This window comes from Anabrus simplex, chromosome 8, assembly GCF_040414725.1.
Source record: "Anabrus simplex isolate iqAnaSimp1 chromosome 8, ASM4041472v1, whole genome shotgun sequence".
Classification (NCBI taxonomy): Eukaryota; Metazoa; Arthropoda; class Insecta; order Orthoptera; family Tettigoniidae; genus Anabrus; species Anabrus simplex.
In genome coordinates, this window is record NC_090272.1 from 196,305,135 (window position 1) to 196,326,195 (window position 21,061).

Below are 21,061 nucleotides of genomic sequence, written 5' to 3' on the forward strand. Positions count from 1 at the left end.
CTTTTAACGAACAGTACTGCACTGCCGATCTAAGAGTCCAAAGTTCCAGAGCTTGAATGCCCAACCCACAGAGAGCTGTGATGCGTGAACACTCTTTGTCTTTCTTCGGCAGGGGTTGGGGGTGAGGGGGGTGGGAGGTTGAATAGTGGAGAGTACTAGGGCAAAAACTATGTCCTTTTACTAATCGCTTTCCTAGGAGTACTCGATGAGTCAGAAAATCTAAATTCACTACACTGGCGGTGGAGAAGTCTATCTCACTTGGAGGCAAATGTTCCCTCCAAGCCAGAGGAGAAACCCCCTCTTTACTGCCAATTTGGAATAAAATGAATGTAGAATTTAATAAAATATAAGAGGAAGAAGCTTTTCTTAAGAAACAGTTCTTTTCAGGGCTGAATTTTGAGTCTCTCTTTTTTTTTTTTTTTTTTTTTAAATTGTGGTGCTATAATTTGGAATAGGCCTGAATTGTAATTCTAGACCAGGTCATAAGTGAGCCTCTGCCTTATGTGTGCACAAAGCTCATTCAAAACAGCGCGTCAGAGTAGCGGTCCTATAGGTGGAATACTATGATGAACCAGTGTGTTACATACCAGCAGTATCAGAAAATATATGAACCAGAGGAATGGTATGCTAAAGAAGACAGTTTTCTTACTCCCCAGCTATTTCCCACCAATATTCAGTCAGGCTGTTATACTCGGTACACAGCAGTAATCCCATCTAACGGAGTTGAGTGTCAGCATAGGAGACAAAGAACATCTCTACAAACAATGGTCAATGTAATGCTATTGTTGATCAATGTTATGCACTTTTGATATTGTAGGCCTTCACATTTAGTTTTCCTTCCACTCTGAAATAGCACTCTAATCATAGTCAGTATGGTAAAACTGAATAAAACATAAATGATCAGAAATTGTATTCTCTATAACTGTTGTTATGTAGTACTTTTCAATAGGACCAATAACATAGGAATTTAAAAATTAAATTTTAGACGCCTTCCCTTAAACTACAATTTCATCCAGGGTGAAAAAAATTGTTTATAACTTAGACTGTAGTTTCTTATTCCCCGACTCTATATACCGATTTTCATTAAATTCTGTTAACCCATTTTCTCATGGCTCGGCGTTGATATGGACTTAGCAACAAAAATATAAATTCATGAATATCTGTGTTATCATATCCGGCACGGTAAAAATGTATCGGACATAAACGACCAGAAATTAAATTCTATATAATAGTATTTATGGATAGGATCACTAATAATATAAATATTTGAGAATTAAATTTTAGGCCTTCCCCTAAACTACCATTTTACTCAGCGTGAATAAAATGACTTATAGCCTAGCATGTAGTGGCTCATCTCCCGACTTTACATTTTCAGTAAATCCTCTTCAGCCGTTCTATCGTGATGCGTGTACTTACATACAGACAGACAGACATTACGGAAAAGTAAAAAGTGCATTCCTTGTTACTGTGGACATGACCGGTACAGAAATAACATTCTTTTGAAATTCTGAGCAATGTACAGACAAAACTCTTATTTTATATTTATAGATTTAGCAAATTTTTTTTCACAGTCACTAATTCAAAAACTGTATCTGCATTTGCTATAATGTTACTTATATTATTTGTTAGCTTGTCTATTAAGAAAGAAAACAAGACCAGATTATTTAAATTAATTAATGCGCTCACCCACTACAGTGCTCAAAAGTGTACTGAGTGTGCAAAACCAAGAATTCAAAGCACTACACACCTGTGGGGAGAGGTTGCATCATCATGCTGAATGTATTGTAGCTTGTAGTTGAGTCCTTGAATTACCTATCTGTATCAGAATATTGAATGTATCACTTATAGTTTGCCAGAAATAGCCTGTGATAAACAAGCTGACTTTTGTAATGCTAAATTTTTGTGCGTGCAGGCCTGCAGAGTGAGATTGTCAAGTCAAAAAAAAAGAGAGGAAGAGGAAGAAGATAATAAATTTACAAGATTTGACATCAAACCTAGTTACTCAATCTACGTCAAAGTATGGTCTGGTCTGGTTTGGTCTGGTCACCTCTAGAGAATTATTCCACAGACAATAGCCAAAGTGTGGTTGAAAAAAAAAAATTAAAAATTGAAGGCAAAAGACCAACATTTTTGACCCCTTATACTGTACTTTGTAAATAATAATAATAACAATAACAACAACAATAATAATAATACATTATTGCCCTATTAGCAATAAATTGGGCCTTGGACTGCCAAGACAACTACTGCCTGAACAGATGACCTGTAGATATTAGAGTAATACATGGTCAGCGAAACATCATCCTCAATCAGATGTGGAGGGACAAAAGTTACAATGACAACAGATTGAAAATGAAAAGGTCTACCAGGATAGGCAAAATTGAAGAGGACTCAATAACTGCACTTGAGCTAATAGAACAGGTTAATGATGATGATGATGATGATGATGATGATGATGATGATGATATAAGGCCAATCCATTTGTTTACTGTGGTTCTGCCTTCATGTATTGACATATCACTGTCAGGAGCTCAGTGCTACAACACTTGTAGATTGATTAATTAATTAAATAATTATTCAGTGAACAAGAAACATGTTTGTTTCTTTCTTAGTAAATATTACACATGCTCTTTTTCTCAATCCTATCGTTCGAAAATTGGCTCCAAATGATCTATGAAGTAAACAATGATGATGAAAAATTAAAGACTTCCAATAACTACTTTGAACCATCTTCTATCAACTCTCACTGTAGTCTGATTGTCAACATACTGTAAATGCATTTAATTGGCAGAAATAATCTGTGTTTATTCCCATAATTCCTCAATAAGGTCAACATAAGAATTATCGATTTGTGTTATGCAACATAAAATTGTCGTCTGAAAGTTACATGTATCTATATAATTATGTAATTTACAATTAAAAGTGCTGCACTAAGATGATTTATCTTCTTTCTTATTATCTTAAAGTACTGATATTTGTGGAGCGGGTTGTGTTGGTCCTTGATAAAGCATTTGATTTTGGTAGACTTAAACCACGTCTATGACAGTGCAATGTATGTCTAAACTGGCAGTTGGATTAGTGACATATCATGAAGGCTGGATTAGTGACATATCAATGAAGGCCTGTCTGCTTGATGGTTATTGATCGCTCTGTCTCATTTCTTAATGGAAATAGCAGACAGTCTGCTAACAAAGTCTCAGCTAAAATGCATTTCATTATAGGAAGTAAGAGTACATAGACCACAAATACTCTGGACTCGAAGAAATCACATTTATGTTCACTTATATGCTGTGTATGTGTGTGTGTGGGGGGGGGGGGGAGGAAGAGTCCAGTGCAAATACTTGTTGTTTTAATACTGATGCACATACTTGAAATTTAAAGGAGCTTAAGACTGGGAAGGAAGCAGTTTCACCATCTTGGTATTTAACAGGCTTGAGTGAGGAAACATCCATCAGAGCACAAGAGGGATTTGAACCCAGTCATGTTCTCAAGCCTTTAATAATAATAATAATAATAATAATAATAATAATAATAATAATAATAATAATAATAATAATAATAATAATAATTTTTTTTTTTTTTTTTTTACGAGGGAAGTGTGGGAAATCTTTCATTAGACACTTGTGAGGGTCCGCACTCCACAAGCGTGTGAGATTCCTACTCACTAAAACCCACACACCCTTTTCCCACGACGTATATCTCCGCCCCGGAACCACTCTCGCATTACTTCAGGGCGGTGTCGTGCTAATTTGTTAGGTTTCTTCTTCCTTATTTCTCCTTACTGCCATTCATGAGCATTCATATCTCTCTTTTTCTGACGTAGGATGCCTTCTACATATACTGCTATCTGATCCCAAGATTCTTGGTTTCGTAGCATCGCCTGCACAATAGTTTCTGGCGTCAACTCTCCTTGCTCAGTATATAAACATTTTCTCTGAGTTGACCAATGATAGCATACGAAAAATGTGTGAAATACATCCTCTATATCATTGCAATAAATACACGCCGAGTCGCTCGCTCTACCTACTCTATGTAGAAATTTACGGAAGTATCCGTGACCCGTCAATAGTTGCGTAATGTAAAAGTTAACCTCGCCATGAACTCGGGCAACCCAATCAGCTAGGCGCAGTTTCAGCCGCTTAGTCCATTTTGCTCGAGGATCTTCCTCCCATCTTTGCTGCCACCGCTCCATTCGTTGCCTATAAGCTAGCTCCTTAGCACGCTTCTTTCCGAGCTCTCCGTGAGTTCGCCAGACTTCCTGTCTCTCTAAGGCAAGTAAATCAATTGGTGCTACCGCTGCTATCGTAAGGACCGCAGGTTCGGATACTGTGCGATATGCGCTTGTAATACGCAAAGCTGATCTCCGCTGTACCGCAGCTATCCTTCGCCGGTATTTTTCAAACTTCAGAGATTCAGCCCAGACTTCGGCACCATATAGAAGTGTCGAATGAACTATCGACATCAGAAGTCGTTGTTTGCTAGACTTCGGACCTTTAACGTTGCTCATTAATCTACTCAGCGCAATCGTTGTTTTCACCGCCTTATCTGTCACCCGTTTGATATGATCCCAAAAAGTAAGTTTGGTATCAAGTATCACTCCGAGATACTTTATACTTCTGGATGTTTCAATTTCTGTTTGTCCAATATACATTGGAATGACGGTCGTGATCCTTTTTCTTGTCAAGAGAACAATCTCTGTTTTATGATCTGCAAGCTGTAATCTGTGATTCGCCATCCAATCTTTCACCCGTCGCATTACTTGATTTAGCTTAAACTGAGCCAGCTCCAAATTTCGAGCAACTATCAAAACAGCTATATCATCAGCATAGCCCACTAGCATTGTGTCTTCCGGCATCTCTAACCTCAACAATCCATCATATACTATGTTCCACAGATTTGGGCCAAGGATGGACCCTTGTGCTGCACCAGCTGTGAGCCGTTTCACTCTCTGCCCATCTTCTGTGTGATATACTAGATTACGATCTTTCAAATAATTTCTCATTATGCGCATGAGATACTCCGGTAGTTTGAAAGTATTTTGAAGCGCTTCCAATATGTCATTCCAACTGATTGAGTTGAAAGCGTTCTTAACATCAAGGGTCACAAGGAGTGTCACTTTTTGAGAGTGATGATTACCCATTTGTGCCCTTTTAGCTGTATTCAACACTTCCCATACTGCATCGATTGTCGAATGCCCTCCTTGAAAACCATGTTGACGATCAGAGAGGTCCCTAGCTAGTTGAACTGCTGAAAGTATTCTTGGCTGCAAAAGTTTCTCTAAACCTTTACCAGCAGTATCCAGCATACATAAAGGCCTATAGCCCCCAGATTTCCCTTTGCTTATTAAAACTAGCCGAGCTGTTTTCAGCGAACACTGAACACCCCCGATAGCAGGCAGCTATTGTACATTTTCAGCAGTAGTTGTGGACAGAAATCTGCTATCAGCTTTAATATCTCTGCTGGAATACTATCTGGTCCTGGGGCCTTTTTATTTCTAAGGGATCTAATCGCTCTCGTCAATTCTTCTCGTGTAAAAAGTGGCACATCATCTATGAATTCATCATCATCATCAGCAGCAGACCTCTCAGGATGATCTGGGAATAATGTATCCACAATATCCTTCATTGCCTTTGAGTCCATGATCGGGTTCGAGAAATTTCCAAGTTTCTTCATAACGATCTTGTATCCTAAACCCCATGGATCGTCATCCACTTCTTTAGCCATTTTCCACCATTTGTCGACTTTACTCTTTTTGATAGCATTTCTCAATTCTTTCTTCGCCGACTTATACTCAGCTGTAAGTGAGGTGTCTTCTTGTCTGACTCGTGCTCTCTGTGCCTTCCGTCTAAGTTGCAGACAACGTCTTCTCTGATCAGCAATATCTTTGGTCCACCAGTACGCTGAACGCTTCTTGTTTCGTGATGTTTTACGAGTCATGGAAAGATCACATGCTCTCCGAATAAGCTCCATAGTGAGCTCAACACATTTCTCAGCGGCTTCTTTCCCTTTATAACAACATAATTGTTCTGTTATACTATCCATTTCATTTCTTAGGATAGCAAGAAATTTTTCTTTGTCCATACTTTCTATATTCCACCGCGTTGGTTCATACAATGTAATATTAATCTGCGAAGTTTCAGGAAGAATACTGGTGATCACTTCCCGTGTATTCTTCAATCACCCGCCAGTCATTGATATTCGACACGATGTCCTCAGATACAAAAGTCACGTCCGGTATGGTTCCTCTACAGCCCGGTCGATAATAATAATAATAATAATAATAATAATAATAATAATAATAATAATAATAATATGTGGAGAATCTTCAAAAGACACTTGTGAAGGGTACGCACTCCACAAGTGTGTGGGATTCTTACCCACTAAAAACCACACACCCTTTTCCCACGATGTGTGTCATCACCGCTCTCGCATTACTTCAGGGTGATATCATGCTTTGTCTTTCAGACGTCTTCTTTCTTCATTTCTCCTTTACGAACGTTCGTATGCTTCCAAATCCTTCTTCTTCTGACGAAGGACATCCTCCACATGCACTGCCACGCGATCCCAAGATTCCTTGTTTCGCAGCATCACCGAAATAATATTATCTGTTGTCAATTCTCCTAGTTCAGTTTCCACACATCTTCTCTGAATCGTCCAACAGGCCGCATACAAAAAAGGTGTGAAATACGTCGTCAATATCATCACAGTATATGCATGCTGCGTCACTCGCTCTGCCCACTTTATGCAGGAATTTCCGGAAATATCCATGTCCTGTTAGAAGCTGCGTGAGGTAGTAATTTACTTCACCATGGGCCTTTTCAACCCAGATATCCAAGCATGGTATCAGTCGCTTGGTCCATTTGCCTTGAGGGTCACTTTCCCATCTGAGTTGCCATCACCTCATCCGTTGACTGAAGGCACAATAATAATAATAATAATAATAATAATAATAATAATAATAATAATAATAATAATAATAATAAAAAACTGAAGAAAATGGAAATTTCAACACCCAGAAGGAGTGGTGGTACATTGCTGCAATTGAACATGCAGGACGAGTGTTCGGTTATGCTTCGATGATTACACTTTCAGGTCCCTCTGACCGCAAGTTTGGACAACAATCAATACAGGATGTGCCCACCACGAGCTGCAATACATTGATGAATTCGTCGAGGCATGGAGTCAATAAGGCCCTGGATCACTTCCTGAGGATTTGTAGCCGATGCTTGCTGCACTGCATGGGTCAGTTGTTCCAGAGTTGTGGGTGGCTGAGGACGGTTGGCCAGTTGTCGACCCATCATGTGCCACACATGCTCAATAGGACTGAGGTCCGGGGATCTGGCGGGCCATTCTGAGGTTGTAATGTCGTGGAGAGCTTCTCTACAGATGCGTGCAGTGTGAACCCGGGCATTGTCTTGCTGAAACATCCCATTAGCAATATTCGCCATCATAGGGATGACCACTGGATTGAGTACCCTATCAACGTACTGTCGAGCAGTCATAGTGCCCTCAACAAGCACTAATTGTGATTTCACATTAAAGCCAATAGCTCCCCAGACCATAATGCTTGGTGTTGGCCCTGTGTGCCTCTGGGCGGCCCCTCTCCTCGGTACGTCGGCGCACACGATTCCGGCGATCACTGCGGGCTAGACAGAAGCGCGATTCATCACTAAAGACGACCCCATGTCATTCGTCGACCCACGTCGATCTTTCTCAACACCAGGCCAGCCTTACACGTCACTGTTGTGGGGTCACTGGAACACCTTCTGCAGGGAAACGGGCTCATAAGCCAGCTGCACGCAGGCGATTACCAACTGTTTGTTGTGTAACATGGGGTGCCACAGCTGCTCGAATTGGCACTGCTGTTGCATGGGATTCCATCCGGGCCATCCGAATGATGTGGCGATCCTCTCTCACAGTTGTCTGTCGCGCTGGGCCTGTGCCAGGCCTACGAGTGTGGGCACCTTCATTTGACCACTGCTGCCATACACGTTGTACCGTAGATGCCTGTCGGCCAACACGTGCAGCGACAGTCCTTAGCGAGAATCCAGCCTCAAACAGCCCAATTATTCGAGCCCTCTCAAACGGCGACAGTTGTTAATAGCGTGCTCTTCTCTGTCATCGAGGCATGTTTGATGGGGAACACTTCACTGCACAGACTGCAAGTCAACTGTGCTACACCAGAGTCTGTATACTGGAGTTGATTCCTCCGCGACCAATCATGTGGGGAGACGTGTAGCAACAATCCAATGGGTCTGAAACTTTGATCGTTTACATACCTACATGACATCGTTCCATTCCATATCTTGAAAATCAACACAAACGACCAATGCCTTCATGGTGTTGCAATTTCCATTTTCCTAAGTGTAATAATAATAATAATAATAATAATAATGATGATTTTTTAACGAGGGAAGTATGGGAAATCTTTCACGAGACACTTGTGAGGGTCTGCACTCCACAAGCGTGTGAGATTCCTACTCACTAAAACCCACACACCCTTTTCCCACGACATATATCTCTGCCCCGGAACCGCTCTTGCATTACTTCAGGGCGGTGTCGTGCTAATTTCTAAGGTTTCTTCTTCCTTTATTTCTCCTTACTGCCATTCATGAGCATTCATATCTCTCTTTTTCTGACGCAGGATGCCTTCTACATATACTGCTATCTGATCCCAAGATTCTTGGTTTTGTATCATCACCTGCACAATAGTTTCTGGCGTCAACTCTCCTTGTTCAGTATGTAAACATCTTCTCTGAGTTGACCAATGACAGAATACGAAAAATAATAATAAAAATAATATAAATACCGGGCGAGTTGGCCGTGTAGTTAGAGGCGCACGGCTGTGAGGTTGCATCCGGAAGATAGTGGGGTTGAATTCCACTGTCGGCAGCCCTGAAGATAGTTTTCCGTAGTTTCCCATTTTCACACCAGACTAATGCTGTAGCTGTACTTTAATTAAGGCCACGGCCGCTTCTCCCAGCTCCTAGGTTTTTCCTATTCCATCGTCACCATAGGACCTATCTGTGTTGGTACAACGTAAAGCCGTTAGCGAGCATTAATAATTTTTTTTTTTTACAATTTGTTTTAGATTGCATCGATGCAGTTAGGTCTCATGTAGACAAAAAATAGGAAAGTGCTATGAGAGGAAAGGAACCGACCATGGACTTACTTAAGGTACAGCCCCAGCATTTGCCTGATGTAAAAAAATGGGAAAGTGTGGGAAAACCATTTTCAGGGTTGCTGACAGTGGGGTTCAAATCTTCTGAATCCAAGCTCACAACCACTCTCTTGGTAATAATAATAACAAATAATCTATGGCCATACAAACAACTCATTAAGGGCCTTAGACTGCGAAGACAGCTACTGCCCAAACATATGACCTGCAGGTATTAGAGTATTGCATGGTCAGCATGACAACATTCTCAGAAATATTGCTTGGCTTTCTTGACTATATTCACTACCTCACAGATCAAACAGCTCTTCAGGTGGTTTCAAGCAAACCCTGTTCCAGCCTTCTGTCTAGAATTAAAATCATTGAAGTGGGTGGGATTCACACCTGAGGCCTCCAGATAAGAGGCAAATATTACAGGGATAGCCATAAACAGAATAGTGTGTGTAATTAATATTAGAACTTGTGACCTGCATATTACATACCATCCTGGCATTAAGAGGATGGCCAAGGGTGAGATTTTATCCTACATATTTTCTCCTTCATATTCCAATGGCTAATGGTACCCACTTTCAGACTTTCAAACTAGTTTTCAATTTGTGGCTGAGGCAGGCATCACACTTGAGCCAATCCGAGAGAAAGCTGCTATGGTAATTCTCTTCAGCATGACAATAGCATGCTTTTATTAAACTTAATGGTTAATATTTGATGAGGAGAGGATATCCTCATGGAATTACCTGAACATTCTACTAGGACCACTTCTTGCCAATGGTGATACGTTGTCAGTTCACTGACAAAGGATGCTACGTGGTGCTGAACGCTCTGTACTGGTAGACAGTGAACAAGTAGCAGAATCACCTCAGTACACTTCATAGTTCTGACTGACAACTGCCAGGTCACAGAATATTGGAAAACTGTCCAAGTCTAGCATTACTACAGTATTCTTAAATCTCTTACTTCCGAAATACAATGAAGGCTTTCTATGAAGGAAAGTTGTTTGATCAGGACCATTAGAATGTTTAACTTGTCAGTTTGAGGTTGACTAGTTGACACCATTTTAATTATGAGTGTGTAGGATCAAACAATCACTACTGATCTGCACTTAGAGCAGTTGCCCAGGTGGTAGATTCCCTATCTGTTGTTTTCTTAGCCTTTTCTTAAATGATTTCAAAGAAATTGGAAATTTATTGAACATCTTCCTTGGTAAGTTATTCCAATCCCTAACTCCCCTTCCTATAAATGAATATTTACTACACTTTGTCCTCTTGAATTCCAACTTTATCTCCATATTGAGATCTTTCCTGCTTTTAAAGTCACCACACCAAAATTATTCGTCTACTAATGTCATTCCACGCCATCTCTCCACTGACAGCTCAGAACATACCACTTAGTCGAGCAGCTCGTCTCCTTTCTCCCAAGTCTTCCCACCCCAAACTTTGCAACAATTTTATAACGCTACTCTTTTGTCGGAAATCACCCAGAACAAATCAAGCTGCTTTACTTTGGATTTTTTCCAGTTCTTAAATCAAGTAATCCTGGTGAGGGTCCCATACATTGGAACCATATTCTATTTGAGGTCTTCCAGGGACTTATATGCCCTCTCCTTTATATCAGCCTCCGTGGCTCAGGCAGCAGCGCAACAGCCTTTCACTGCTGGGTTCCGTGGTTCAAATCCCAGTCATTCCATGTGAGATTTGTGCTGGACAAAGTGGAGGTGGTGCAAGTTTTTCACCGGTACTCCGGTTTTCCCTGTCATATTTCATTCCAGCAATACTCTCCAATATCATTTCATTTCATCTGTCATTTATTAATTATTGCCCCAAGGAGTGCGACAGGTTGTGGCAGCCAGCACAATTCCTATCCTTGCCACTAGATGGGGCTTCATTCATTCCATTCCTGACCCGGTCAAATGACTGGAAATAGGCTGTGGATTTTCATACATCCTTACCACAACCCCTAAATACCCTTATAACCATGTGCAGAGATTTGTGCCCTTTATTTACAATCATATTTATGTGATTAACCCAATGAAGAACTTTTCTTATATTAACACCTAGGTACTTACAGTGATCCCCATAAGGAACTTTCACCCTTAAAACTGAGAGGACTTTACCAATTTGTGAAACTCACAACCTGACTTTTAACCCCGTTTATCATCATACCATTGCCTGCTGTCCATCTCACAACATTATCAAGGTCATTTTGCAGTTGCTCACAATCGTGTGGTCCCACAGTTTCCACTTCCTTTTTTTTTACCACCAGCAGTTCTCCTTATTGCTGTCCTCTTAAGTTGCTCCTTAAGCTATAAATTATTTAACGCCACTGATAACACAAATCAGTATAAGTAATTTAAGGAAACAGACACATGACTAATCAAGTTACATTATACAGAAAGACAGAACATAGTAACAAAAACACAATTCAATTAAATGAGAGATGTAATTGTCCACATTTTCAGTACATACATTCAGTGAATCTTAGAACACAGAAACATTAAAAAAGAGTAGTACATGTTTTGTCCCATAATTTGGGCCATTTTCAGCTACATAAAATTTGGACTCATTTAAAACTTATATTAATCTTAAGTTACAAATTGAAGAGGGGCGTTTTAAACCTTTTATGTTTTTGACATACAGGAAAACAAACTTTTGCTAATGTGAAGTGGTATTGACACTGCATTTTTTAAGAATTAAAATATCTGGGAAAAATGTCAAGAGCTACAAATTAAAATACATAATTACTGCATGATCAATTCATATTTAAAAGCCTTGTATGCTGTGTGATTTGGTGATGCTCTGAAAAAGCGTTATGTAATGCACTATTGTTATTCTATGTTATAAACATTTTGATGTTTCAGTTAAATTGCTAGTTCCAGTGTGCATTTAAAAATGGTTTAAGGAAGTCTGACAGGTTTTAGCAAATAACTGAAAAAATAGAGTGATTGTGTGGAACACAGGCACAACAACAAGCCACAGACCATCCAACCGAGCTGGAAACCGGGGAACCTTTCATTCAGACTTGACTATTTACATCAAGTCACTGGACTTTTCTATTTCAAGAATAGATTCCTGTTAGCTATCCACTGTCATTACGACAGATATTTCCCGCCATCGGAACTCCAGTCCACTATACTTTTTCAATTATTTCCTAAGGCTTGTCAGACTTCTTTAAACCGAACAAGTGGCTGTGAGCATGCATTCGGGAGATAGTGGGTTCGAATCCCACTGTCGGCAGCCCTGGTTTTCCATGTTTTTCCTATTTTCACACCAGGCAAATGCTGTGGCTGTACCTTAATGAAGGCCATGGCTGCTTTTTACCCACTCCTTGTCTTTTCTAATCCCATCATTGCCATAAGACCTATCTGTGTAGGTGTGATGTATAGCACATTGTAAAAAGAATTAATCCAATTTAAATGAACACTGGGACTAGCAATTTAAATGAAACTTCACAGATTTATGACATAGAATAACAATAGCACACTACATAATACATTTTTACAAAGCATCACCAAATCATACAGCCTATAAGGCTTTATAATATAAATTGATCATGCAGTAATTATGTATTTTAAGTTATAGCTTTTAATGTTTTTCCCGGACATTTTAATTCATCAAAAAATATAGTATGTCAATACCACTTCATATTAGCAACATCAATGCAATTTGTGTTCCGGTATGTCAAAAACATAGAGGGTTTGAAATGCCCCTCTTCAATTTCTAATTGAAGATGAATTTTTTAAATTAGTCTCAAATTGTAAGTAGCTGAATATGTCCCAAATTAATTAATAATGTTATTGGCTTTACATCCCACTAACTACTTTTATGGTTTTTGGAGATACCGAGGTGTCGGAATTTAGTCCCGCAGGAGTTCTTTACGTGCTAGTAAATCTACCGACATGGGGCCAATGTATTTGAGCACCTTCAAATACCACCGGACTGAGCCGGGATCGAACCTGTCAAGTTGGGTTCAGCAGGCCAGCACCTCAACCGTCTGTGCCACTCAGTCTGGCTGATCCAAATTATGGGACAAAATATGTATACGATTTTTTCCTTTTTTAATGATTTAGTGATCCAAGATTCACTGATAGTATGTAGTGAATAGGTAGACAATTTCATCTCTCAATTAACTAAATAGTTGACTATTTCAGGTTGAATATTTCAGGTTCCCTATGGGAATCAACATCTATATCATCTGGTCAAGCAGACATCAATTTTTGGTAATGTGATAAAGTCTCTCACTGTGCACTGGCACTGCCGGTGGCTCCAAGTAGCCTACGCAGTGGCCTCCACAGGGTCCTTCGCCGTCCAACGGTTTTTCTACACTGTAACTCAGGCACGCAGGGCATTCCCTGTTAAAAAGGTGTTCTGACTAGGTGGACAGAAGAAATTCCGAGAGGTATCACCTCAGGGCGAGCTCATCGTCAGTCGTACTGCACTTCCTCAGACGACCGTAACATCACTCTTCGTTATGCATCGCTATTGACCTTATCGTCCGGCTACCTCTACAGCAATGACCACAACAGCCACTACCACCACCACCACCACTGTCTTCAGTCAAACAGCTGCAGCAGCTTACCACTCAGCCGTAAAGTCCAGTTTTGCTGCTCCTGACTACCAGGCCAGATTTCTTCCCACGACAACAGCTTCGCTGGGGGACAACACTACAGTTCACTTCCAGTTTAAGAGGTTTTCTCCACAGTCTGCTCCGGAGGAAGAACAAGCCCCACGATGCCTTGCTCTGGACCCGAACCCTGCACCATCGACAGAAAATACAAGTGCGCCTTCGCAGTCCATGGACGCCACCAATCAGCCCATTTCTGCCAATTCTCCACCCACCACCACTACCCCCTCTCCATTCGGACTTTCATCCGTATCCGGCACAAGACGTCCCATCATTTATTCCCGTTTGCTTCAACCTACCCCCTCAGGAACGCATTCATTTCTACACTCCAATCCTGCCCCCGAGTTCCAGTCTCCCAACGCCATTTTCTCCGCCCTGCTCAAATTTAATATGCGCCGTGAAGATATAGCGGACATCCGATGAACAACAACTGGAGTCATCATTCAAGTTAATGGGGATATCGCGGCCACTCAACTCACCACTGCAATAGGAGCTCATCAACTTGGATCAACTACCCCTTTTCAACTCCTCTCTCCTCAACCCATCAAAACTCCCCCGTCCCCACCACGCTACCGCCTTCTCAGCTGTGTAATACGAGGTGTTGACCCCTCAATTACAGAAGAAACAATACTCTCCGAACTTCACGCGGAAGGCATCCCAATCAAGAAGGCATTCAGAATCAAGAACTCCACGGGTCCCACCTATATGGTGAGAATTCTTCTGCCGTCGCCCGAAGATGTCGACCGTGTTTTGGCCAGCGGGGTCTCTATACATAGACACCACCATAAAGTGGAACCATCTCGTGCCCCACCACCACAAGCCATCAGGTGTGAGCGCTGTCTCATCTACAATAATCATACCACCATTCAGTGTACCGCCAAGACTCCTAAATGTGGACATTGCAATCAAGATCACTCTACACCCAGGTGCCCCAACGCGCATCAACCTTCACAATGCCATACCTGTGGAGGTAATCATGCAGTGTATTCTCGCCACTGCCGTCGCCGCCCTGCACCACCTAGAAATCAACCAGATCTCATAGCCCCTATCAGAACCATTGATCCATCTACGTCACCTAGCCGTTCTCTTTTTCAAATACCTACAGTAGAGGATCTAATTCGTTTTGTCACCATTTCGTCAACCTTTATCTCTCTGTCAAAATTCGCTCAGAGACCATCAAAACCTAACCATTTTGTAGCTTTTCTTTTTCAGTTTTGATTTATATAAAACTTCCGTCCGTTATATCCCACAAATCCGGGTACTGTTTTTCACCCCCGCACTTTAAATTCCCACCGGGTTTCAACCTCTCCCTTTCTATATCACGTCATTCATTTCAACTTATTAACCCTTCTGATGAGGTGGACGTCAGTAAGGGTTAGAGCTGGGAACGGAGCTGTCGCTCCTATGACTGCAATCGGTAGTGCGAGTGCAGCGCTCCCTCCAGTATTCTCCGGTAGTCAACTGTTGCTTGGAAACCAATCGGAGGTTTCGGAGGGCGAGCGGAGGACGGAGCAACAGTACTGAATATGTGCTCGCTTGCACTTCCAGTAGTGGCGCGCAACGGATGTGGTAGCGACGTAGTAAATACTGCTTTATAAGTATGAAGAAGGCGAATATATGAAATATATACATTCGCATTTATCGTTAACGTTTAATAATATATATATTTCCGATAAAATAGAATAGAACTTTTTCATTATATTACCTTTGAAGTGATGATAGACTATAAAAACTCTCGTACGTCCCCGCGGTGTTGGGGCCAACGCGCCCGCCTGTCGCGCGGCGGCCCTAGGTTCGATTCCCAGCCGGGCCGGTGCTTTTTTAATTGTAATGAATACTATTCCAGTTCTGGGGACTGGGTGTTTGTGACGTCCTTAATCTTCCTTTCCTCACACACAACATTCCACACTACCGCCATTCTAATTACACGCAGGTTCATACAATATGGTGCCTGTAGGGGCAAAAGATCCACATGGGTCGACACCCCGAACAAATAGCATTTTGAAGAAAATAACCAGTGTTGAAAAACAACGCGAGAAGCGGGACTCGATCCAGTAATCCAGCGCTTTCCGAGCTTGAACGCTAACCACTCGACCACCGCCGTTTCGTGCTCGTGATCCGAAAGCACCGGTACATATTCGACGCGAAAGGTTATCTTGCGATTTTCTCGAGAATGCCTTAGTAGTACGCCGTACTACTTGCACATTATGTTGTCCTAATGGACTACTAAATGTGTACAAATTTGGAAGGTAGTCCGTGATCCGAACGTCATGGCCTCCCCTTGTAAGTGTATTGCACCTGTATTCAGTCTGTGCGTATTAAATTTCCTCTGTTTGTTGTGTTGTGTAGGTAATGCAAAGTATATGAGTAGCCCATTTGCAAAACCCGCTATATGCATTATAAGAACTTTTTGGGTATTGACGAAAAATCTGTACAAACTATCATAAACCTGATAGAAAGCTGATTCTTTTTTTAAAAAATTCACAAAAAAATAACCTGACATATCTATTTAGGAGCCCATAATCTCATTAACGTAGGAAGTCAGCTATTTAAATATTGATTCCTCACATAACTGGTTTTGCAACTGTATAATGCATATAGCAGGTTTTGCAACTCAATGGGTGGCCATTTTGTTTTTCTGATAGTTTGCAAAACCTGCTATTTTATGATGATAAGGACTTACAAAAGGATAGAGACGGGCTTAAGAAACACCAATATTCGTGAAAAAATGTATTTCAACGATATATTACCTGTTGATTAATATCAATTAATAAACTACAACCAGTTCACAAACTAGTTTCAAAATTAAACAGGAATAATGTAACATAAAATATGACGAGTTGAAATCTATTGACTTCAAAAGGTGTTATTTAAACAGTCACTTTGCAAAAACTTGCAAATTAAATAAAATAGTCTTTCACATTGAGACAAAACAAGAAAACTTGCAAACTAAATAAAATATTCTTTCACATTGAGAAAAAAATAAGGAAAACTTTAATTGTTCATTTTGCCGATAATAATACCCATCAGTGTGAAAACATCAGGTGAGCATGCAATAAATCCTTGCTTATGTGAAGTTAACATCATCTTCCTCCATTAGTTCAAAATCACTCTCACTGTCGTCTTCACAATCGTCATCCATACAGCCTTCTTTCGTAGCAATACCATCAGCTGCAAGGAGCGTATTGTAGAACTGCAACTTTTCATTTTCACCCCAGTTTTCACCAAAGTGGAGGCACAAAAGTCGCCTGATAACCTTCAGTTTTGCTGCCTTCACTTGAACAGTTTCTTCAACGTTTTCAATACAAGCGTTTTGCCTGAAGTTTTGTCCCTTCCTGCAAAGACTTTCAGGTTCACAAATCTCAATGTTGTAAAACGGATCGCCTTGAACTAAAGTGATGTTCTTGGTTTTGCCACGCGTGATCGTAATTTTCTTTGACTTCTGAAATTTGAAATGCCATTGGCCTGGCTGTTTGAGGATTCCATCAGAGTAGGATTTCCAGTTACGGACTGAACAACTTCGACCCAAATGGATTACCGTAGCATAGCTCTCTAAGACTTTTGTGTAATCCTCTGGGCTCTCAATCACATCCATTTGCCTGAATTCCCTCTCCAATTTGCCGAAAACTCTGTCTGGTGGAATGAATCAGTGCCCAACAAGAGGGAACCAAATCTCAACAGTTTTAACATGCTGAGGAGCTTCAAAAAGCAGCCAGTGAGACAACATTCCCAGCATTGCTTTATTTTTATTCTGACCGTCGCATCCGTCAGAAAACAAACGTACAGTTGTAACCTCATCTAAAGCAGAGTTGCATAGTCTGTGATGCAGTGCTGAAGCAATTTGGTTACATCCCTTGGGATACTTATTTTCGGTCCAAAAATAGCTAAACGTGTTGCTTTTATTTTGTGGTGATAATGATGAACCCTGGCATATGGTGAAGTTGTAGAGGTAGAGTTGGCGGGAGTAGTAAGCTGCCTGATCTGGAATTTTCGGAAGTACTAAGTTTTTCTGACAATCGTAGCTCAGTGTTAGTGCATTTTCCACTTCAAGCCGAATCTTATCGTAGAAAGCATCTGCTCGTTTCTTGTGTGTTTTAACGAATTTTAAACCATCTCTCTTCTCTGGAGATTTTTCTTGCAAAATCTTGTTCTGAATGCACATGCAAGTGGAGCATTTGTCTGAGTATGGACTGTCAAAACTGATATTGAAGTTTTCTGTGAATACTGTACGGAAAAATTCATATTCAACGTGGAGATTATCACTTTGGTGTATCTCAACATACATTTTCCACATCTTTTTTGTGTTCAAATCACTAGGGAAGTACTGTCGTTTAGTTTTCTTTCCCCGACAATAGTGGCTCTGAATTGGTTTGAAAGTTTTAATAAATGCTTTCACTGCTTCACGTTTTGGCTTATATATTTCAGTTCTACGGTCACCGCCCCGTGTTTCAGAAGGTGTAGTACCACTTTCCATGAATCTCTGACACAATCGGTTCACACGGTCACGCTTCTCCTGCAAAATGTTTAAAAACGCAGCTCGGCGCACTCTCACATTTTCAGTCACACCACCTCTTTGTTTGGGAAGAATAAAGTAGGTGCTTAAATTCCTCCTCCTAGGAACACCCGGTGCAACACACTTCTTTTTGGGAGTAGTAAGTTGAACATGCTGAAGGATGAAGTTTCTTTTCCACTGCAAGTCTGGTTTCTCGTAATACCTCTGATGTATTTTTTTTTTGTTAGGGGCTTTACGTCGCACCGACACAGATAGGTCTTATGGCGACGATAGGATAGGAAAGGTCTAGGAGTTGGAAGGAAGCGGCCGTGGCCTTAATTAAGGTACAGCCCCAGCATTTGCCTGGTGTGAAAATGGGAAACCACGGAAAACCATTTTCAGGGCTGCCGATAGTGGGATTCGAACCTACTATCTCCCGGATGCAAGCTCACAGCCTGATGTATTTTACGAACATCTTGCATCGATAGCTCATGACATCGAAAGGTTGCTAACTTCTGGTGTTTACAATCTGGTTTCTTTGGCGGTCCTTTAGATACGTGTCTGGAAACAAAATAAAACTTGAGAATTCTCCGGTAAGGCATTTTGAAAATACACTGACTGACAGAGAAAATGCAACACCAAGAAGGAGTGGTTCGAAAGGGATGAAAGTTGGGGAAAAAACAGAGACGGCACGGACGAATAATTGATGTTTATTTCAAACCGATATGCAGGTTACACAATGCGCACGGCATCGACTCAGTAGGATGTAGGACCACCGCAAGCGGCGATGCACGCAGAAACACGTCGAGGTACAGAGTCAATAAGAGTGCGGATGGTGTCCTGAGGGATGGTTCTCCATTCTCTGTCAACCATTTGCCACAGTTGGTCGTCCGTACGAGGCTGGGGCAGAGTTTGCAAACGGCGTCCAATGAGATCCCACACGTGTTCGATTGGTGAGAGATCCGGAGAGTACGCTGGCCACGGAAGCATCTGTACACCTCGTAGAGCCTGTTGGGAGATGCGAGCAGTGTGTGGGCGGGCATTATCCTGCTGAAACAGAGCATTGGGCAGCCCCTGAAGGTACGGGAGTGCCACCGGCCGCAGCACATGCTGCACGTAGCGGTGGGCATTTAACGTGCCTTGAATACGCACTAGAGTTGACGTGGAATCATACGCAATAGCGCCCCAAACCATGATGCCGCGTTGTCTAGCGGTAGGGCGCTCCACAGTTACTGCCGGATTTGACCTTTCTCCACGCCGACGCCACACTCGTCTGCGGTGACTATCACTGACAGAACAGAAGCGTGACTCATCGGAGAACACGACGTTCCGCCATTCCCTCATCCAAGTGGCTCTAGCCCGGCACCATGCCAGGCGTGCACGTCTATGCTGTGGAGTCAATGGTAGTCTTCTGAGCGGACGCCGGGAGTGCAGGCCTCCTTCAACCAATCGACGGGAAATTGTTCTGGTCGATATTGGAACAGCCAGGGTGTCTTGCACATGCTGAAGAATGGCGGTTGACGTGGCGTGCGGGGCTGCCACCGCTTGGCGGCGGATGCGCCGATCCTCGCGTGCTGACGTCACTCGGGCTGCGCCTGGACCCCTCGCACGTGCCGCATGTCCCTGCGCCAACCATCTTCGCCACAGGCGCTGCACCGTGGACACATCCCTATAGGTATCGGCTGCAATTTGACGAAGCGACCAACCTGCCCTTCTCAGCCCGATCACCATACCCCTCGTAAAGTCGTCTGTCTGCTGGAAATGCCTCCGTTGACGGCGGCCTGGCATTCTTAGCTATACACGTGTCCTGTGGCACACGACAACACGTTCTACAATGACTGTCGGCTGAGAAATCACGGTACGAAGTGGGCCATTCGCCAACGCCGTGTCCCATTTATCGTTCGCTACGTGCGCAGCACAGCGGCGCATTTCACATCATGAGCATACCTCAGTGACGTCAGTCTACCCTGCAATTGGCATAAAGTTCTGACCACTCCTTCTTGGTGTTGCATTTGCTCTGTCAGTCAGTGTACATCAGCCTAATTAAAACAAACAGCTAGCACGTAACAATGAAGCACACTAAGTGCCTCCATTAAAATGTTCTGAAAATAAAGCATACCTTGCTCTTTTGGCGACATTCCTTTTCCACGTTTCAGGGCGTCTTCTCCTTTTCCTGGACATTGTAGGCCCAGTTTCAATCACTATTTCAATGTCACTAGCATGATTTGCAGTATGGTTTTCTTCTTGTAACTTAGCTGGCCTACGTTCATTTGCTTCCATCATTGGAGTCATTACACTTATCACAAGCAAATAAAACTAGATAAACAACACTATCAAGATAAGACCAGAACGACCACGTTGCCTTCCGTTGGCGGGCTCAAAAGCAAACAAATGAGTGCTTCAGAAGCTGCTACCTTCATAGAGTAAAGAATCCTATTCTCTGCTCGCTGTCTTCTTGCCTTGATGTAGCATAAACATTTATTCCTAGAGAAAATAAATCAATGCAGTGATTAGGATAATTTAGCTGGTTTTGCATCTGCATTATCTCTGACAAGATGGAGGCCATAACAGCTGCGATAAATATAGCGGCTTTTGCATCTCCATATGAATATAACTGGCTTTGCAAATGTATGGCCGATGCACATAGCGCGCTTTGCAAATAACTGAACTTTTCTCTTCGAGTTTTAGAAGGCAAATAGTGCATTATACAACTCGAATGTTAGTGAAATATGTGGGTCATGGAGTAATGAAGGCTGGGGAACCAAAAACTCGAAATC

General features: G+C 41.9%; 1 protein-coding gene across 1 annotated transcript in view; it reads right to left on the reverse strand.

Annotated features, from left to right (window-relative positions):
• LOC136879404 (probable glutamate receptor) overlaps positions 1–20,646 on the reverse strand; it is a 117,385-nt gene extending 96,739 nt beyond the window's left edge. Inside the window, exon 1 of the mRNA XM_068228890.1 lies at positions 20,404–20,646. Coding sequence (XP_068084991.1) covers positions 20,404–20,422 — 19 coding nt within the window. The 5' untranslated portion in view covers positions 20,423–20,646. The remainder of the gene's footprint in view (positions 1–20,403) is intronic.
• Positions 20,647–21,061: the final 415 nt, after the last annotated feature.